The following is a 16,756-nucleotide window of genomic DNA, read 5'->3' as shown; positions in this document are numbered from 1 at the left end:
TTTTGTCTATTACAATCACTAAAATAAAACTGTTGAAAGAAATAAAAAGAAATAAACCACAAAGCAAAATACATAATAATAGAAATATCAAATATAATAATTTGTCAGCAAAACAAAGAAACAGGATCCAAGAATAGGAAATTTAATAAAGAGAAGAAAAAAATTAAGACATTCCAGCATTGTGACAGCCTGCCTCTCAGAGTAAATGTAACTTCTGTCGATTAAAATTCAACTTTTCTTTTCTGTCCAGTAGCACTAATAAAAGCTACTTGGTATTTAAAAAATATAATTTAAGTTTTCCTTGCAATTCTGTGGTGACATGTGAAACACAAAACTAGTGCTTAGAGCTAAAACCCTAGACCTAAGAAATGTCATTGCATTTGAGTGAGTAGCACTTTGGCCTGATTTACTCTAAAGCTGTTGGGTTGCTTACTCTATTTCATAAAATCTGATCATGTGATTCCTTATGTTCCTGGCCAATTTGTGCCGCAGTGAGGCTATATATCAAAGAATCTAATAAACATAAATACTTCATTCTTTTTAAAGCAATTTACTCTGTGTTCCCTCTTCACAGCAGATTCATTTAAAGAGTGTTTGTTTGGCCCCTAATTTTTCTCTTTCCTTCCTTACTTTCCCTTGTAGTTGCTTTTGTGGAAAAAAATTGACTTACCTGATAATTTTGTTTCCTTTACTGCAACCAGTCCAGTGCAAATGGGTTATGTCCGTCAACCAACGGATGGAGACAGAAAAAAAGTAGTTCCAAGTAATTTGCCCCTAAAGGTCATCGTGCAGCATTAGAATCCTCTGTATTTCAAATAGCCAAACAATGGTGCTCATGCTCAAACGGTTTAAGACTAAATATTTGCAGCAAAAAATACTTTACTGTCATGCAGTGCTGGCACCTAGTCAAGAGATGTGCGGAATGAAGCCAGCTTCCCAAAGTATGTAAGAGAGAGATCCCAAAAATCCAACATAGAGAAGTTTCTTCTAGATAGGAAATTTATTGATTTGTTTAGTAGGAGTAGTTTAGGACTAAGGCAGTAATGGGTCTTGAATCATGCAGACATGAGAGGAAGATTATCTCCTCTTAATTTCTTTAATTTGTTCTCTCATACCCAGTGCTGTGGACTCACATAGAGGGGCATAATCGAACAGAAACGCCTATTTCCATGGGCGTTTATCTCCGAGAACGGGTCCGTGAAGGGGCGGACCGAATCGTATTTTCGAAAAAACATGGACGTTTATCTTTTTTTGAGCTGGGCGTTTTTGTTTTCAGCGATAATGGATTATTTGCTGTATCCAGCAAATAATATAGCTGACTACTTACTAGAAACATAAGTAGATTTCTTCAGCAGAGCAACCCATAAGAGCATCTTGAGTTGTAGCAAATTGTTCCAACTACTTGTTCTGTGTAGTACAGCTAATGTATGCCAGCTGTGTAACAGTTGAGATTTCTAGCCAAGAAAAAAAAGTTTAGTGTTAAATTCCTGTAAAAGAGATGATCTCTTTTTACTTTACCACAGAGCTAGGTGTTTCAGGCTTGAAAATAGCTAGGTGGTGCTTAGCCCAAAATACAGCTGAGGGCTGTAGCACCGCCAAACGTCTAGGTGCTGCAGATCTGCTGTTAAAAGAGTTCTACAGCTGTACAAGAAAGCACAGAGGTAGACGGTCTGCGATCTCCAAGATAGAAAACAAACGGAGCAGATCGTAGGCAAACAAAACAAGATTTATTAATATAACCCAATTACAGTATATGTATACACGCACAAAGACAGCCCGACACAGGCCGTGTTTTGCCCAACAGGGCTGCTTCAGGGGCTACACAGTAATCCTTTACTGTCAAGTATAATAGATATGTGCTCAATATACTGTAATGAATATAAAGAAGATCGTCTTGATTCAAAAAAGCTGGATCAGAGATGCCACAAAGCAGAATGCTGACTTAGAGTCAATCCGACAGTCACGTATCTTGATTATTCTATTTGTGTAAGTTGTCAATAAAAGATTTTACATAAAAGGTATAATGTAAAGCAAGGTGCAGGTAGCATCCGGTCCATTTGCCAGCTACAGAAGTCAGCCTACTCACACTCATAAATCCAGTAAAGGGGGGAGGAGGGCGGAGTTGGCACCACCGAGTGTCACCCTAGCTCCAGAAATTCATCAGTACATTAAAAAGGAGCATAATCTTTTTAGGAGGGACCTCCTGCTCTACTGACATACAGTTAACTGGGTCAGGAGCTAGCTAGCCACCATCCGCTTGGAGACGGAGAAAAATACTGAGGATTCTATTGATGCATGATGCCCTTTGGGCAAATTACTTGGAACTACTTTTTTTTGCTGTCTTATCTGTTGGTTGGTGGACATAATCTACTTGTTCTGGACTGATCTGGTATGCACACTAAGGAAATATTTTTGTGCATTTTAGATTTATAAATCTTCTTTGTTGGTTGTCCAAAGAGCGGTATAGAAAGTCCTACTGTATTGTATTTTTCACCTGCCACCCCTTTCAAATAGCACCTGCTTCTTGCTCCACTTGTCCCAAACATGTTTAAATAATGTCATGGTTTTGATTGCCACTATTTCTGCTGGTAGGTTATTCCAGGCCTCCACCACCCTCTCGGTAAAAGTGTTTTGTCATACCTTTTTGCACTGTTCTTATTGCACCTTCATGTATGATCCCTAGTCCTAGAATTCTATTTTATGTGCAATGTTTCATCATCTTGCACTTTTAGGAAAGCCCTTCAAATATTCAAATTTGAAGGGCTTTCATAAAGTAGAAATTTTCATCCAGAGCCTAGTCAACTGAAAATCAATTTCAGTGATGTGTAATGTTTTGCCTTTCTCATTTCAGGCACCATGGAGAATTGAGCAGACTGCTCCAGCGAGCGACTGGCCTAGTGAAGGCAAAGTAGAATTCAGAGGCTATGGTTTGCGTTATCGTGAGGACTTAGATTTGGCTCTGAAAAATATAAATGTGACCATAACTGGAGGAGAAAAGGTAGGCACAAAATTCTCTTTGCTGTTCGTACGTTTGGATATATAGCTTGGGAGTGAATGCTGCATTTCCAGCATATTCTAATATCCACCATGCTAAGATGTAAGGTTGATTTATTTTATTTTTAGTTAAATATTTTTATTGCCACAGACATGATATCAACAAAGGGGGTGATTTATTTTTTTTTTTTACATTTTTTGCATGTTTTGTCCCAAAACACTGTACATGCTTTTCTCTCATGGACTTTGTGCCAGTTTTCAAAGCAGAAGAGATTTGTAAATTCCAACAGGCACACTTTGCGCATCAGTTAAGTTTATTATAATTTGATACAGGCTGCCCCATAGTCCATGAGCTCCCTCCTCCCAAATTTGTGATAATTAACTTTGTTTTGCAGGTAAAAGTAGGTTCTAATGGTTCTTTCGGGATTTACTGTCTTGCTTTGACTGCAGCAGCTTTTTGTTCCATCCCCCCCTCCACCCTTTCCAAAACTGCAGCCTTATGTTACTGCCTAGTCTTGCCTAATGGTTGGGCTGGCACCGTGTCTGTGACCTGGAGGGGAGAGGGATAGAGCAGTTTGAATGGAGAAGAACCCAAATATTCCATTGGTTTAGAAAGAATAATAAAACCAAACCATGTGATTACTATATCAGACTATTATTTGTCACTGTCAACTGATTTCAAAAGATTACAGTTTAATCTTAAAGTTGAGTACCACTGTTCCATGGCAACAAGAATTGTCATGTTTCACCACCAGTAGAAGTTATACAGATAGCAAACTACAGTCTCAAGATACCTGTAAATAGCAGCTATTAAGAAAGCTATATGGTACAGCCACGGTAGAAAGTTCCATCAAAGAAAATGAAATATACATCAGAATCACTAAGCCAGCCCAGCAGGGGATAGGGTATAGCAGCAATAAGGGGAGAGGGGGAGAAAGCGTGCAGAACATGCATCATGGAATTATTTCCAGTTCCTCTGTGTGTCTGACAGGGAAAGTAGAGAGGAGGGGAGAGTTAGTCTGAAAGGAGAATTTCCTAAGTGCTAAATTTCAGTTTGTTGATGTTTTTGTGCTGCAGAAACTGGAACTCTTTGAAATGCAGTAGGTCAGCTTTTTTTTTTTTTGGGGTGGGGGGGGGGGGGGGACTTTCTCTGGAATCCTGGTTCTGATCCAGCCCATTTTAGACTGCCTTCTTTAATGAGTATTTTGTCTTTAATCGGTGTACTAGACTGACCTCAGACACACCTTAACTTCTTCACCCCTTGATTGGACAATCTGTCCACCCAGGTTGAAGCTTTGGCCGTATTCGCAGGGACTACGCCCAGAGAATTCCTATAGTATTTAGTTTAGCAGAAACATTTATATTGTGCTGATGCTAATGATTCTCAGCAGATTACAAGTAAACATCTACTATAATAAAACGCAGCCTCAACGTTCTGAGGACACCGACGTCACTGAAGTCACTCACACACCGGTTCGTGGTTTCATGGTGGTTAAGCCACCACACCATCTTCATGCCCCGCCCTCACGTCACACGTGATGACGTCGAGGGCGGAACACGAAAACAAATTAACGCACGTCCCTACTCCTCCCCTTCCAAGAAATCCCAGCCGCCGCTGACGTCCACATGAACCCTGCCCCTTTCGCCACATAGCCCCACCCACGGTACCACACGCTTAACCTCACCAACCTCCCTCCCTTCCTGTCACCTCCCCTCCCCTTACGCGTGTCTCCCTGGTGGTCTAGAGGTACCTGTTCCATCGGCCCAGGAAAGAAACAGCCCCCTCTTTCCTCCCGTAGTGGTGGCTTCCTTGCTGCATGGTGTGGGAGTCCGGCTCTCGGCGTTTCAAAATGGCCGCCGAGAGTTCAAGCTGCCTCGCGAGACTTCAACTCTCGGTGGCCATTTTGAAACGCCGAGAGCCCGACTCCCACACCATGCAGCAAGGATGCCACCGCTACGGGAGGAAAGAGGGGGCTCTTTCTTTCCTGGGCCGACGGAACAGGTACTGGAAGGGGAGGAGAAGGGAGTCCCGTGCCCGCTAGTGCCTGTTTCATCGGCGCCAGAAATGGGCCATTTTTACTAGTATATAATAATCACACAGTCAGCGATGTGCAGGGCAAAAATCATTCAGTTCAGTTTCCTGTGTCATTTTCAGGATTTTTTTTTTTCTTTTTTTAAATTTAAGTTTTGAAGTTTAGGGGCCCTTTTATTAAAGCTTTAGTGCATGCGAATTCCATTAGCGTGTGCTAAATGCTAAGAAGTCCATAGGTATAAAGTGGGCTTCTTAGCATTTAGTATGTGCTAAGCTTAGTAAAAGGGCCTGCTATTTCAAAAACAAAAATTAGGAATAGATCAGGCATTCTGACTTCTATTTTTCTCATTCTTATATACCACGTTACCCCATGGCAGTGAACAATGTTATACAACCCAGTACATGCTTATAATGCAACAGTATCGAAACAACACAGCCAAATCAAACATTAAAAAGCAGCAAAAATGTGATTTACATAAAGAAAAAGAAAAGGAATAATACAATAATTCCTAAATGATTATGTGAGTCCACAGCACTGGGTATGAGAGAACAAATTAAAGAAATTAAGAAAACAAGAGGAGATAATCTTCCTCTCATGTCTGCATGATTCAAGACCCATTACTGCCTTAGTCCTAAACTACTCCTACTAAACAAATCAATAAATTTCCTATCTAGAAGAAACTTCTCTATGTTGGATCAAGGAGAGCATAATTCACATCTTAATATCTGATCAAGCCTTTTACAAGGTCATTTTAAGAAAAAGGAGGTTCTGAAAGTCACCACCCTATTAACTGGAGAAATAATTGTTTGCACCCTAGCCACATCAGGTAACACTTGTATTTTCTGTCCAAACTAAGTCACTCTTTAAAGCATTTTATCTTGTTCGAAGAGAAATAAGATGAAACGGGTAGCCTTCATGGTGTTTAGTGTCTTGATGGGTTTCCATGAACTTTAGTGAGGTCAACCTGACCTGATTTCTCTACCCTTCCCCTTGTGCGCCTTAACAAATGTAGAGGAAAGATGATAATTAACTAAAGCGACTAGGGTGTCCTGTTACTACCAAATGCTAATGAAGTAATTCCTGAGCAAAATTTCACGGGAAATCACAGGAAAATAAGTGAAATAGCAAGCATTTTTTTTTAAACTATATATTTTTGGACTTTGAGTTCATGGAAAATCAATTTATGTTCTGAGAGATTTGACTGTCCTTGATCTGTGACATACCAGTGACTTGTAGAGTGGAAACTTGTGGTCTATAGGGTCTGAGTTTTACCTTCAGTACAAAACCAGCCTTTGGTCCCGAGTCTGCAAACTTCTCTATTACTTGACTAGAAAATCTATAGTTCTTAAGCATTCCCTCTGTCTTCCTAATAATCGTCCTAAGATCCAACAATGAAACTTCCTGTGGAATTCCCCCAACCCACCAAGTTGCCTTCTAGGTCTGTGGGGCAAGGAGGTGCTTTAGGGACTGGAAATCCAGACATGATGAGAGAGCTCATAGAAACCACAGGGCTGAAACTCAAAATAACCTGGGAAGGAGAGGGCTTGGGTGACCCCTGGAATTCAAGGAAGCTCCAGACTGTTGATTTGTCCATGACTAATCCAACTTAGGAGGGACACCTTCTCCTAACTATCGCATTCTTATCCATTAGGTCCTGAATTGTCGTTCTTAATCTTCTGTCTATCTTTTTAACTAAAGTTTGCAGCACAAACAGTAGTCGGTCAACCCATTAAAGTAACAACACTTAACAAAAGGGGAGTGCCTGTGTTCAGTGTATTCCAAGATTCTCTGACACTGATCTTTTTTTACATCACCATTGGTCCACCATTAGTCCACCATGTTTCCAACAGGGCTTCGGAGGGGTGTGCCCTTCAGGCACATGCCTGCAGCTCCACGCCACTAGCCAGCCTCATTCTTCTTGGCTAGTAAAGGCCCACTTAGATGATATCAGGGAGTTATCCAGTCAATGCCAAGGTAAACTCTGGGCTTTCCCAGCCCCGGTATTCTACTGGCAGCCTATCTAACAGGGCAGGTGCACAATTTCTTTCTCTCCGCCCTCTTTCATTTTGGGAACAATGCTAAGCGTGCACTCTCTGTGAAGAGTGTTTACTATTAACGACAGGAAAAAAACAAAATTTCAGGTTTATTGCTATTTTGGGCTAGAAATGACATGGCAATGGGAAAAATGACATTTCCCATGTCATTTCAAATAAGTTCACATCCTTAATAAGCAGTAATCCCTTCTCTCTCTCTCTCTCTCCCCTTCATAAGCCTGAGAATAATAACACCAAGAAACACAGTTCATGGAAATTTAGTGCATCATTACATGTTTGGTTAGGTTGAAAAGTTTGTAAATTCTCATCTTACATGAGGGGAGGGAGAGGGCACTTGTCTCTTTATACTGTATAAATGAATAGCACTATGTATTTTTTTTTTGCGCTAGGTTGGGATAGTTGGACGAACGGGAGCTGGCAAATCTTCTCTTACCCTGGGCCTGTTTCGCATCAATGAGGCAGCTGAAGGGGAGATTATCATCGATGGGGTCAACATAGCAAAAATTGGTCTTCATGATCTCAGGTTCAGGATCACAATTATCCCTCAGGTACGAACAGCATGATTTTCTTACAGATGTGAATGGAGTGTTTCACATTTTGCCCCAGGTACAAAATAAGTACCTGTATATAATATGTAAACCGCTTTGATTGTAACCACAGAGAGGCGGTATATCAAGTCCCATCCCCTTTCCTTTTCCCTTTGTTTAGAAAAGATTATTTAAAATGTAGTAAATGGTTTTGACAACAGGAGCAAATAGTTTCCTTTCTCATTCTTTGGCCCACCACCCCATACATTTTTGCAGTTTTTAAAAATTATTTTAAATTCAAGATGTGATCTTATATACCAATAATATAATACAACAATAAAGAAAAACCGAACATTTCAAATGATTGAACAAATTGTACAGTACAGTTAATTTTATAGGAGCAGTAGTATAGGGTGAAGGTACATTAACTCATATTTAAAAAAAAACAAAACAAATCAGAACTTTAGAAAAAAGATTGTGTGGCCATATCTGGAAGACTAATGATCAGACTTAAGTGGCCAAGGTTAGGGATGTTAGTCTTTTTATATGCACATTGTCAAAATGGGACATCTTTTGCCCAACGAGTTCTTTTCTTCTTCCTGAATGTACAAAAAATGTAGTCCTAGAAAAATTTGCAAATGTACAAGAACCCTCTTGATTCTTAAACTTCACATTTCAGGACTAAAAGTCTTGGGGTTTTTTTTTTCACCATCTGTTTTCCATTTCTGAAGCTGTTGAAAACTAAATCCTTGAGCAAAAAATGATCTAATCAAGAACTGTGCAAAAACCTTTGTGGAGTTTTTTTACTTACTTTACTATCAGGCTGATTTTCGAAAGAGAAGGACGCCCATCTTTCGACATAAATCGGAAGATGGACGTCCATCTCCCAGAGACGTCCAAATCGGTATAATCGAAACCTGATTTTGGACGTCTCCAATCTCAGTCTGTTGCAAGGATGTCCAAATTTCAAGGGGGCGTGTCAGAGGCGTAGTGAAGGCGGGACATGGGCATGCTTAACACTTGGACGTCTTTGACCCATAATCGAAAAAAGCAAGGACGTCCATGACAAACAGTTGGACGTTTTCACCTCGACGTGTTTTTTTTATGAATAAGGCACAAAAAGGTGCGCAAAATGACCAGATGACCACTGGAGGGAATCGGGAATGACGTCCTGTTACTCCCCCAGTGGTCACTAACCCCGTCCCACCCTCAAAAAACATCTTTAAAAATATTTCGTGCCAGCCTTTATGCCAGCCTCAGATATCATACTCAGGTCCATGACAGCGCATGAAGGTCCCAGGAGCAGTTTTAGTGGATACTGCAGTGCACTTCAGACAGGTGGACCCAGGCCCATACCCCCCCCCCCCCCCCACCTGTTACATTTGTGGAGGAAACAGCGAGCTCACCACAAACCCACTGTACCCATATATAGGTGCCCCCCTTACCCATAAGGGCTATGGTAGTGGTGTACAGTTGGGGGTAGTGTGTTTTGGGGGGGCTCAGGACACAAGGTAAGGGAGCCATGTTCCTGGGAGCATTTTATGAACTCCACTGCAATGCCCCCTAGGGTGCCCGGTTGGTGTCCTGGCATGTCAGGGGGACCAGTGCACTAGAAATTCTGGCTCCTCCCACGCCCAAATGGCTTGCATTTGGACGTTTTTTTTACTTGGACATCTTTGGTTTCCAAAATCGCCGAAACTCAGACGTCCAAATCTATGGACGTCCTTGGATTTGTATGTCTTTGACAGTATTTTCAAAACGAAAGATGGACATCCATTTTTTTTCCCGAAAATACGGTTTTCCCCACCCACGGATTTGGACGTTTTACAAAGATGTCAAAATTGCAATTTGGACGTTTCTTTCGAAAATGCCCCTCTATGTCGTTGCCTGTCATTTAAATCCGGTTCTTGCTTTTCATTGTGTCATATCACCACCTAGTGAGCAGATTGAAAAATAACTCAAGCTCATTTGTATTGTTATTATTATTATTAGCATTTGTATAGCGCTACCAGACGCACGCAGCGCTGTTCAACTTAAAAACAAAACAAAAAAACAAACTTTTTATTTAGAAGTCCACTCAAATATTTTGTGACCACTTCAGAACTAAAATTTCCTTGGTACAGAAGATAACAAACTGTTAAATGTACAGGTCAATAACTGTTAGATCAATATATTACTACCTAAAATAATTTAACATTAATGTACGGTAAAATGTAAACCCTCTAAAGTATTGAGCTTCATGTGCACCAAAAGAACATCTGTTCCTTTACCAGCAGAGGTACCAATACCTCTAGCATCTGTTATAGGACAGTAAGCTGCTTCAGTGGAAGCTTTGATTGACTCAACAGCATGTGATACGGTAGAAAGGAGAGTATCGTTCAAAAGAGTCTAGCCAGAACCCAGAAATAATGTTGGCATGGAGGGTGAAGGCAGGGTTCAAATCCCATTCCCCTACTGTTACTCCTTGTGACATTGGGAAAGATACTTAACCCTCCATTGACTCAAGAACAAAATGTAAGCCTTTTTTGGTTTGAAACCACCTACCATATCAAATTGTAAGTTGCCTCAAGCACAGAGTTGGACAAGCTAATAAATCCAAAATCTATTCCTTCCAGTTTTTTCGGTTCATATGTACTTCCAACTCAGTTGGCACTGGTACCATGAGCCTTTGCTCACAGCTACCCAGGGGTCTTTTTTCTTTAATATATTCCTTCCTAGCTCATTTTAATCCAGTAATTTGCAAGGACAGTCTTTGACTGGGGACCAAGTACCAGGACTCGTTCTGGGACCCAGTGATCTTGGGCTCAAAATCTGGTCACGTGGTTACCGTTTTGTGATGAGTGAACTCTTCCCTTCCCTCAGTGGCTGTAAATGTTGTTCCCGGAGCAAATCTTGTTATGATTGAGCCAAGGAGCAGAGTCCTGGCTCCATAGGCGGTCGGTGGCCCAACTGTTTGGGGAGGCTAAAAGGGGTGGGGCCAGGGGTGGAGCTTAAATCCATAATTGTCTGATAACACAGAAAAAATAAATAAGTAAAAATAAAAGTCACAATTAATACCTTTTATTAAATTTAGATATTAGATGTGTATCATATGTCAAAGAATAAAGTGGTTACTCAAAGCACATTCTAACCACAATCGCTCAACTGCAAAACACTATGCACAAAGACCGTCAACAATATGAAACAAGGGATCATGTCATCACAATTCTCATGTAGAGCCACAAAACACCCTAATTCATGTTTAATGTGGGCTAAAATGCCATAAATAAGTAAATAAATATAAACTTTTAATGCTGAGCACCTGATTCTCAAAGTGGACATATTCCAAATACTATAATGAAAATAAAATGATCTTTTCTACCTTTGTTGTCTGGTGACTTTTTCTGATCATGCTGGCCCAGTATCCGATTCTGCTGCTATCTGTCCTCAGGTGTCAGTGCAAGTCTCTTTGGTATGAACTGCTCATGTGCAGGTCAGGAAGTCACCCTCGTTAAGTATCTCCCTGGCAACCCAGGACACCTCCAGCTAACCCCCCTGCTCTCCCAGCAGTAAGGTAAACAAATTAAATCATAAACCAATTTCTACAACTGGTTACACAAGGCTAGAGACAGCTCCTGCTGTGAGGATGGAGGTAAATCAACAATTTAACACTCCCCCCCCCCCCCCCCAGAGCAGCAGGACTCCACAGCTGATCCATCCTGCTGCAGCAGGGGAGGCTTAGCCTCCCCAAGCCTCTTATACCGGGCGCCTATGCCTGGCTCTGGAATCAAATCCAGGTCCTTCTGCAAGGCGTTGCATATGCTGGCCACATTGATATTTTTAAAACTAACCCATTATTATTCAGTTAGCAGCAATTATTGTTTTCAAAGGGTGCTGACTGTTTCTTGCCAAATTTGACACAGATAGATATTCAATGCTGGGCCTAATCCAAGCACTGGCATTGCATACCTGTCATAGGTGGCTGCTGGAACTTAACCAGCTCCTGGCAGTATTCAGACAGGTACCTGAGTAAGAGCCCAGATTAAGCTAGGAAGACATTTTTGCTGCCCTAACTTTATCCAGGCACTTACCTAGTTAGCAGACCCAAATATCTGTGCTAACCGGGTAAAACTGATGCTGCCCCAGTCCACCCTGGCACTATGCCGACAATGCCACAGGATTACACCGCCAGAGTACATTCTCAGAGCAAAGCTTTTGCGCTCTTATGCACCCAATTATATGTGCAGAAGATTTCCAGTGCCATACTTTATCCTACGTGACTTTGGGTCAATTATGGGTGTCGAACTCATTTCTTTGTATCAGAGGAGGTGGCATAATCTTTTCTACAAACTACCTTAGCTGCTACCAGCTCTTGAGAACATAAGAATAACCATACTGGGTCAGACCAGTGGTCCATGTAGCCCAGTATCCTGCTTCCAACAGTGGCCAAGCCAGGTCACAGGTATCGGCAGAAAGCCAGTTAGTAGCAACATTCCATGTTTAGATAGCTGCCTCTGAGTTTTGGACTTTTTGGTAATTTTTGCTGTTACTTGGTTGTTGACATTTGACCTCTCCCTTTTCATATTTTTGTTATATATTTTCTGCTTTTTTGACCCGTTTGGAGGCTGGACAGATATTTTCTCCCTTATTCTGTTTGCAGAGGGTCTGTGGCTTTCCTATGTTGTTTTGGGGACTTTTTGAGTATTTGTAATATATTTTGTTAGACGCTGGGAATCTGTTTTTCCCCCTAGATTTTGAGGTGTTAGATGTTTTTTTGTGGGGAGTTCATGTGATAGTTCCCATGTAATATGGCACTGTAGTGAAGGGTTGGAGTCTGGGTTGGGTATGATTTGGGATGAGGGTCGGGGTGGGATTAGGAGGTGGGGGAGAAAATGTGACTCTCTGATGATTGTTTGTTTGAGGATACTTGTATGGTCGTACCAGATCTTAATTGTGTTATCTATAAAAAAAATATTTAAACTAAACTAAAATAGCAATGTTTTACACTCTGGGCGCAATCCCACAATGAAGACTCTTTCATATGCTGTCCAACACTAATTTTATCCTATTTATTACACCTCTTGGTCTTCAGACTTCCTCAGTATGTCTGCATCTGGTTGCTATCTCCACCTATTATGCTCTTTACTAAGGGAAGCCAGTGGTACCCAGGGCCACCGAGAAGGGTGGGGGGGAGCAAAATTCTCTGGGCCCGTTGCTGGCAAGCTGCTTCCTGCTTGCTTCCGTGTTTGTACTCTCCTTCTGTGTGCTGCCCAGGACCTGGATGATTACATTAACATGATATAATGTTAATGCAGTCATCTGGGTCCCGACTCCCGGCACACAGGAAGGGGCGACGGCGGCCCGCAGGTTGCACTCGCGGCGGTCCAGTCCTGTCCCGGGCCCGGCTGTGTGTCTCAGCGGCCCTGGTGGTACCTGTTGTGTCATGAAAGAGCTCATACACATAAAACCACCTTTGAAGGCACCACTTCCAGCATGGGATCTCAACGTGGTTCTCGCCAGTCTTATGAAAGAACTGTTCGAGCTCTTGGCTTTGGCTTCAGGAAAACATCTTACCTGGAAAGCTATTTTTCTCATAGCAATAATCTCAGCAAGAAGAGTTAGTGAACTTGAGGCCTTAATGTATTACCTTCCATACACACAATTCTTTCACAGTAGGGTGCTTCTTTGCTCTCGCCTGAAATTCTTACTCGAAGTTGTATCAGCGTTTCACTTAAAACAAACTATAGTATTGCCATCCTTCTTTCCTCTGCCTCATTCATCTCCAGCAGAAACTTTATTACATTCTCCAGGCTGTAGATGAGTGTTGCTGTTACTTGCATTACACGAAAAACTTTCTCAAGACTTTGCAACTTTTTCTTTCTTAAACAATTCAGGCTCAATAGTGTCAAAAAGGATGCTGTCCAACTGGGTTTTGGATTGTATCTCCTTCTGTTGTTAAATCTTCAACTATCAGAGTGAGTAGGTCCTCACCAAATTCTGGGTCATTTTACTAGGTGCATTAACAGATTTAGTATGCGCTACATGATAAGAATATAATGGATGTGTTATCATTTAGTCCTTTGTGCGAAAGCTGCCTCCATAGCAAATTTTAGATCAGCATCCATTACGGATATCTGCAAAGCAGCCACATGAGCCTCCACTCATACCTTCACCAAACATTACTGTTTGGATCATTTCTCAGCGTAAGATGCGGCCTTTGGAGAAGCGGTTCTTTGTAATCTTTTTGCATAGTGCAAAAAACAAACAAACCTGAGAGAGTATCACCATACATACCTCCACCCATTCTGTATCTACGGGCCACCAGTTAAGATTCTATTCGTGGATGGCCTTCAGCTTGGGACTCACCTCTGAGTGTGCCTGAATTTCCTGGTAAGTCTACGGAGAAAAGCAAAGTTGCTTACCTGTAACAGGGTTCTCCATAGACGATAAGGAAATGTAGCCACACTCTCCCTGCCCATCATCCCCTCATTTCATTTACTTTGTGATAGACTGAGAGGGAGGAGGGAGACTGAGGTGGCGTGGGAACTCCCGCACATGCGAAGGGATTTCTAATTTGGACATCTCTAAACTGAAGAACTGCTCCGGCACCCGAGACTCCATCGGATGATGTCACCTCTGAGTGTGGCTGAATTTCCCTGTTGTCTATGGAGAACCCCTGTTACAGGTAAGCAACTTGCTTTCTGTGTATACCTGCTGCACAAATTAGGCAGCCTGATGACATTACTCTCTAAAGTAATATAATTGGACTGACCTGGAGAAAAGAAGAGCTGTTTGTTCTAATCTGTACCATGTAGGTAATGTCAATATGTAATTTATTTTCTGTCTCATAGGACCCAGTGTTATTTTCTGGCTCTTTACGAATGAATCTAGATCCCTTTGATAAGTACACTGATGAAGAGATATGGACATCTTTGGAGCTAGCCCACTTGAAGAAATTTGTAGTGGGTCTCCCAGACAAACTCAATCATGAATGCTCTGAAGGAGGAGAGAATTTAAGGTAAAATATTTTTCACTTGTCACATAAAAGAATAGTCTGGATTGGGTCTCCTTTCTGACCACTCATAGGGAGAGACTGGAGAGGGAACTGGGATGTCACTTTACTGCTGTGATAGTAACAGATGAACCAAAGTTCTGCTACAACTTTGGTAGCAGTTTTGGTACAGGAAAATAACAACAAGATAATTTATGGGTAATACCTGACCCCGAGCTGTCAACGGGAGAAGATGTGGTATGATTGGGACACACATATATGGTGGCAGATCAGAGCCTATTGGAAGGCAATCCTGTACAGAATTAAACAAATCATGGGGGTGGACATACCCTGGGATCCTTACAACACAGAAGTCAATCAGGTAAGGGTGTACAATTGATTAATACAAAAAGAATAATCATAGCTATTGAGCCTGCAAACAGGTGGGAAAATGTGGGATACAAATGTTATAAATAAAAATAATACACTCTATCATTAACAACTAGAAATGTGTAAAAATTCTTTATTTGTATCAAATGTGTCAACAACCATATATTCTAAAAACCTACAAAACTTTCATACTCACACCTCATCCACTCTACTCTCTACAAACATACCAACACTCAATTGATACAAGTAATAAAGAATTTTTGACACATCTATAGTTGTTAATGATAGAGTGTGTATAACGATTGATACAGCTGTATTGGAATATATATACCCTGTTTTTGTAATTTTGTTAATACAGCTATTAATAAGATACATATAGAAGCATATTGTTACAGAATGTTGATCACCCACCTGGGGCTATCCCTGTGGCCACTTGGGGGGGGGGGGGGGGGGGTTCTGTCCTCAGCACTACTTAGGTCCGCCTGGGCATGTGCTCTACACTAGCACCCTCCTCCCACTGAATGGGTCTCATCCGCCTCTAGGCGAGGCTTCCACTCTCAAGTTATCCACAGTGTTTTCTAGGTTACTGGGGGCCACACTCCCAGTGGTCCCATAGTTCCTAGAAAGCACTTACAGACCAAACACACAAACCTCCAGGATTCTTAGTCCAGACAAGCAGAGTCAATAAACTAAGGACCCTGTTTACTAAGGTGTGTTGGTGTTTTTAGCACGCCTACACTTAGCGCACGTGCTAATCATGTAGGCGCCTATAGGGATTTTGTAGGCACATACATGATTAACACACGTACATGGTTAACACGTGTTAAAAACGTTAACGTGCCTATAACGCTGCTTGGTAAACAGGGCCCTAAAAAAGGTTTATTGTCATAAAAATATTGAACAGTGAATCATAAAAACAGAACAAAAACAGCACACAAACAGGTAACTGAATATGGATCAATATTAAAACTATCTAAACATTTAGTCACTATCTGTATAGCGCCTGGGGAGTACAGGAAATATAGCTGCTCACAGGGTCTCGATGAAGAACTTGTTCTCTCTCCTCTCCCTGGCTGAAACTGGAGAAAAATCCAGGATTTCCAGGCAAGATTTCCTAGGTAGAGAATGGCACAGGGTGGGGACAGATCCTGCGAGGATGGGATGGGGACGAGGACAAACTTTGTCCCCATGTCATTTTCTTACTTTGAAGCCTGTTAATGAACTGGACTGTTAATGTTTGAATGATGCAGACGACGATATTTTGATTTTTTTTTTTGGAAAAACAAGCAAACATCCTGGCTTTTCATGGGGGATGCTGTCAGGCTTATTTTCGAAAGAGAAGGGCGCCCATCTTCCGACAGAAATCGGGAGATGGGTGTCCTTCTCTCAGGGTCGCCCAAATCGGCATAATTGAAAGCCGATTTTGGGTGTCCTCAACTGCTTCCCGTCGCGGGGACGACCAAAGTTCATGGGGGTGTGTCGGCACCGTAGCGAAGGTGGGACTGGGGCGTGATTATGAGATGGGCGTCCGCGGCCGATAATGGAAAAAAAGAAGGGCATCCCTGACGAACACTTGGGCGACTTTACTTGGTCCATTTTTTTCTTGCGACCAATTCATGAAAAGGTGCCCGAACTGACCAGATGACCACCGGAGAGTATCGGGGATGACCTTCCCTTACTCCCCCAGTGGTCACCAATCCCCTCCCACCCTAAAAAAAAAAAAAAAAAACCTAAAAGTGTTTTTTTCCCAGCCTCAAATGTCCTACCCAGCTCCATGACAGCAGTATG

General features: G+C 41.8%; 1 protein-coding gene across 1 annotated transcript in view; it reads left to right on the top strand.

The window, feature by feature from the left end:
• LOC115475638 (multidrug resistance-associated protein 1-like) overlaps window positions 1-16,756 on the top strand; it is a 181,862-nt gene that overhangs the window by 159,696 nt on the left and 5,410 nt on the right. Inside the window, exons 27-29 of the mRNA XM_030211527.1 lie at window positions 2,852-2,998; window positions 7,471-7,629; window positions 14,439-14,605. Coding sequence (XP_030067387.1) covers window positions 2,852-2,998; window positions 7,471-7,629; window positions 14,439-14,605 — 473 coding nt within the window. The remainder of the gene's footprint in view (window positions 1-2,851; window positions 2,999-7,470; window positions 7,630-14,438; window positions 14,606-16,756) is intronic.

Source organism: Microcaecilia unicolor, chromosome 8 (assembly GCF_901765095.1).
Source record: "Microcaecilia unicolor chromosome 8, aMicUni1.1, whole genome shotgun sequence".
In the NCBI taxonomy this organism is placed as follows: domain Eukaryota; kingdom Metazoa; phylum Chordata; class Amphibia; order Gymnophiona; family Siphonopidae; genus Microcaecilia; species Microcaecilia unicolor.
Note: the sequence above shows the minus strand (reverse complement) of the source record. Positions and strands in the feature narration are given on the sequence as shown.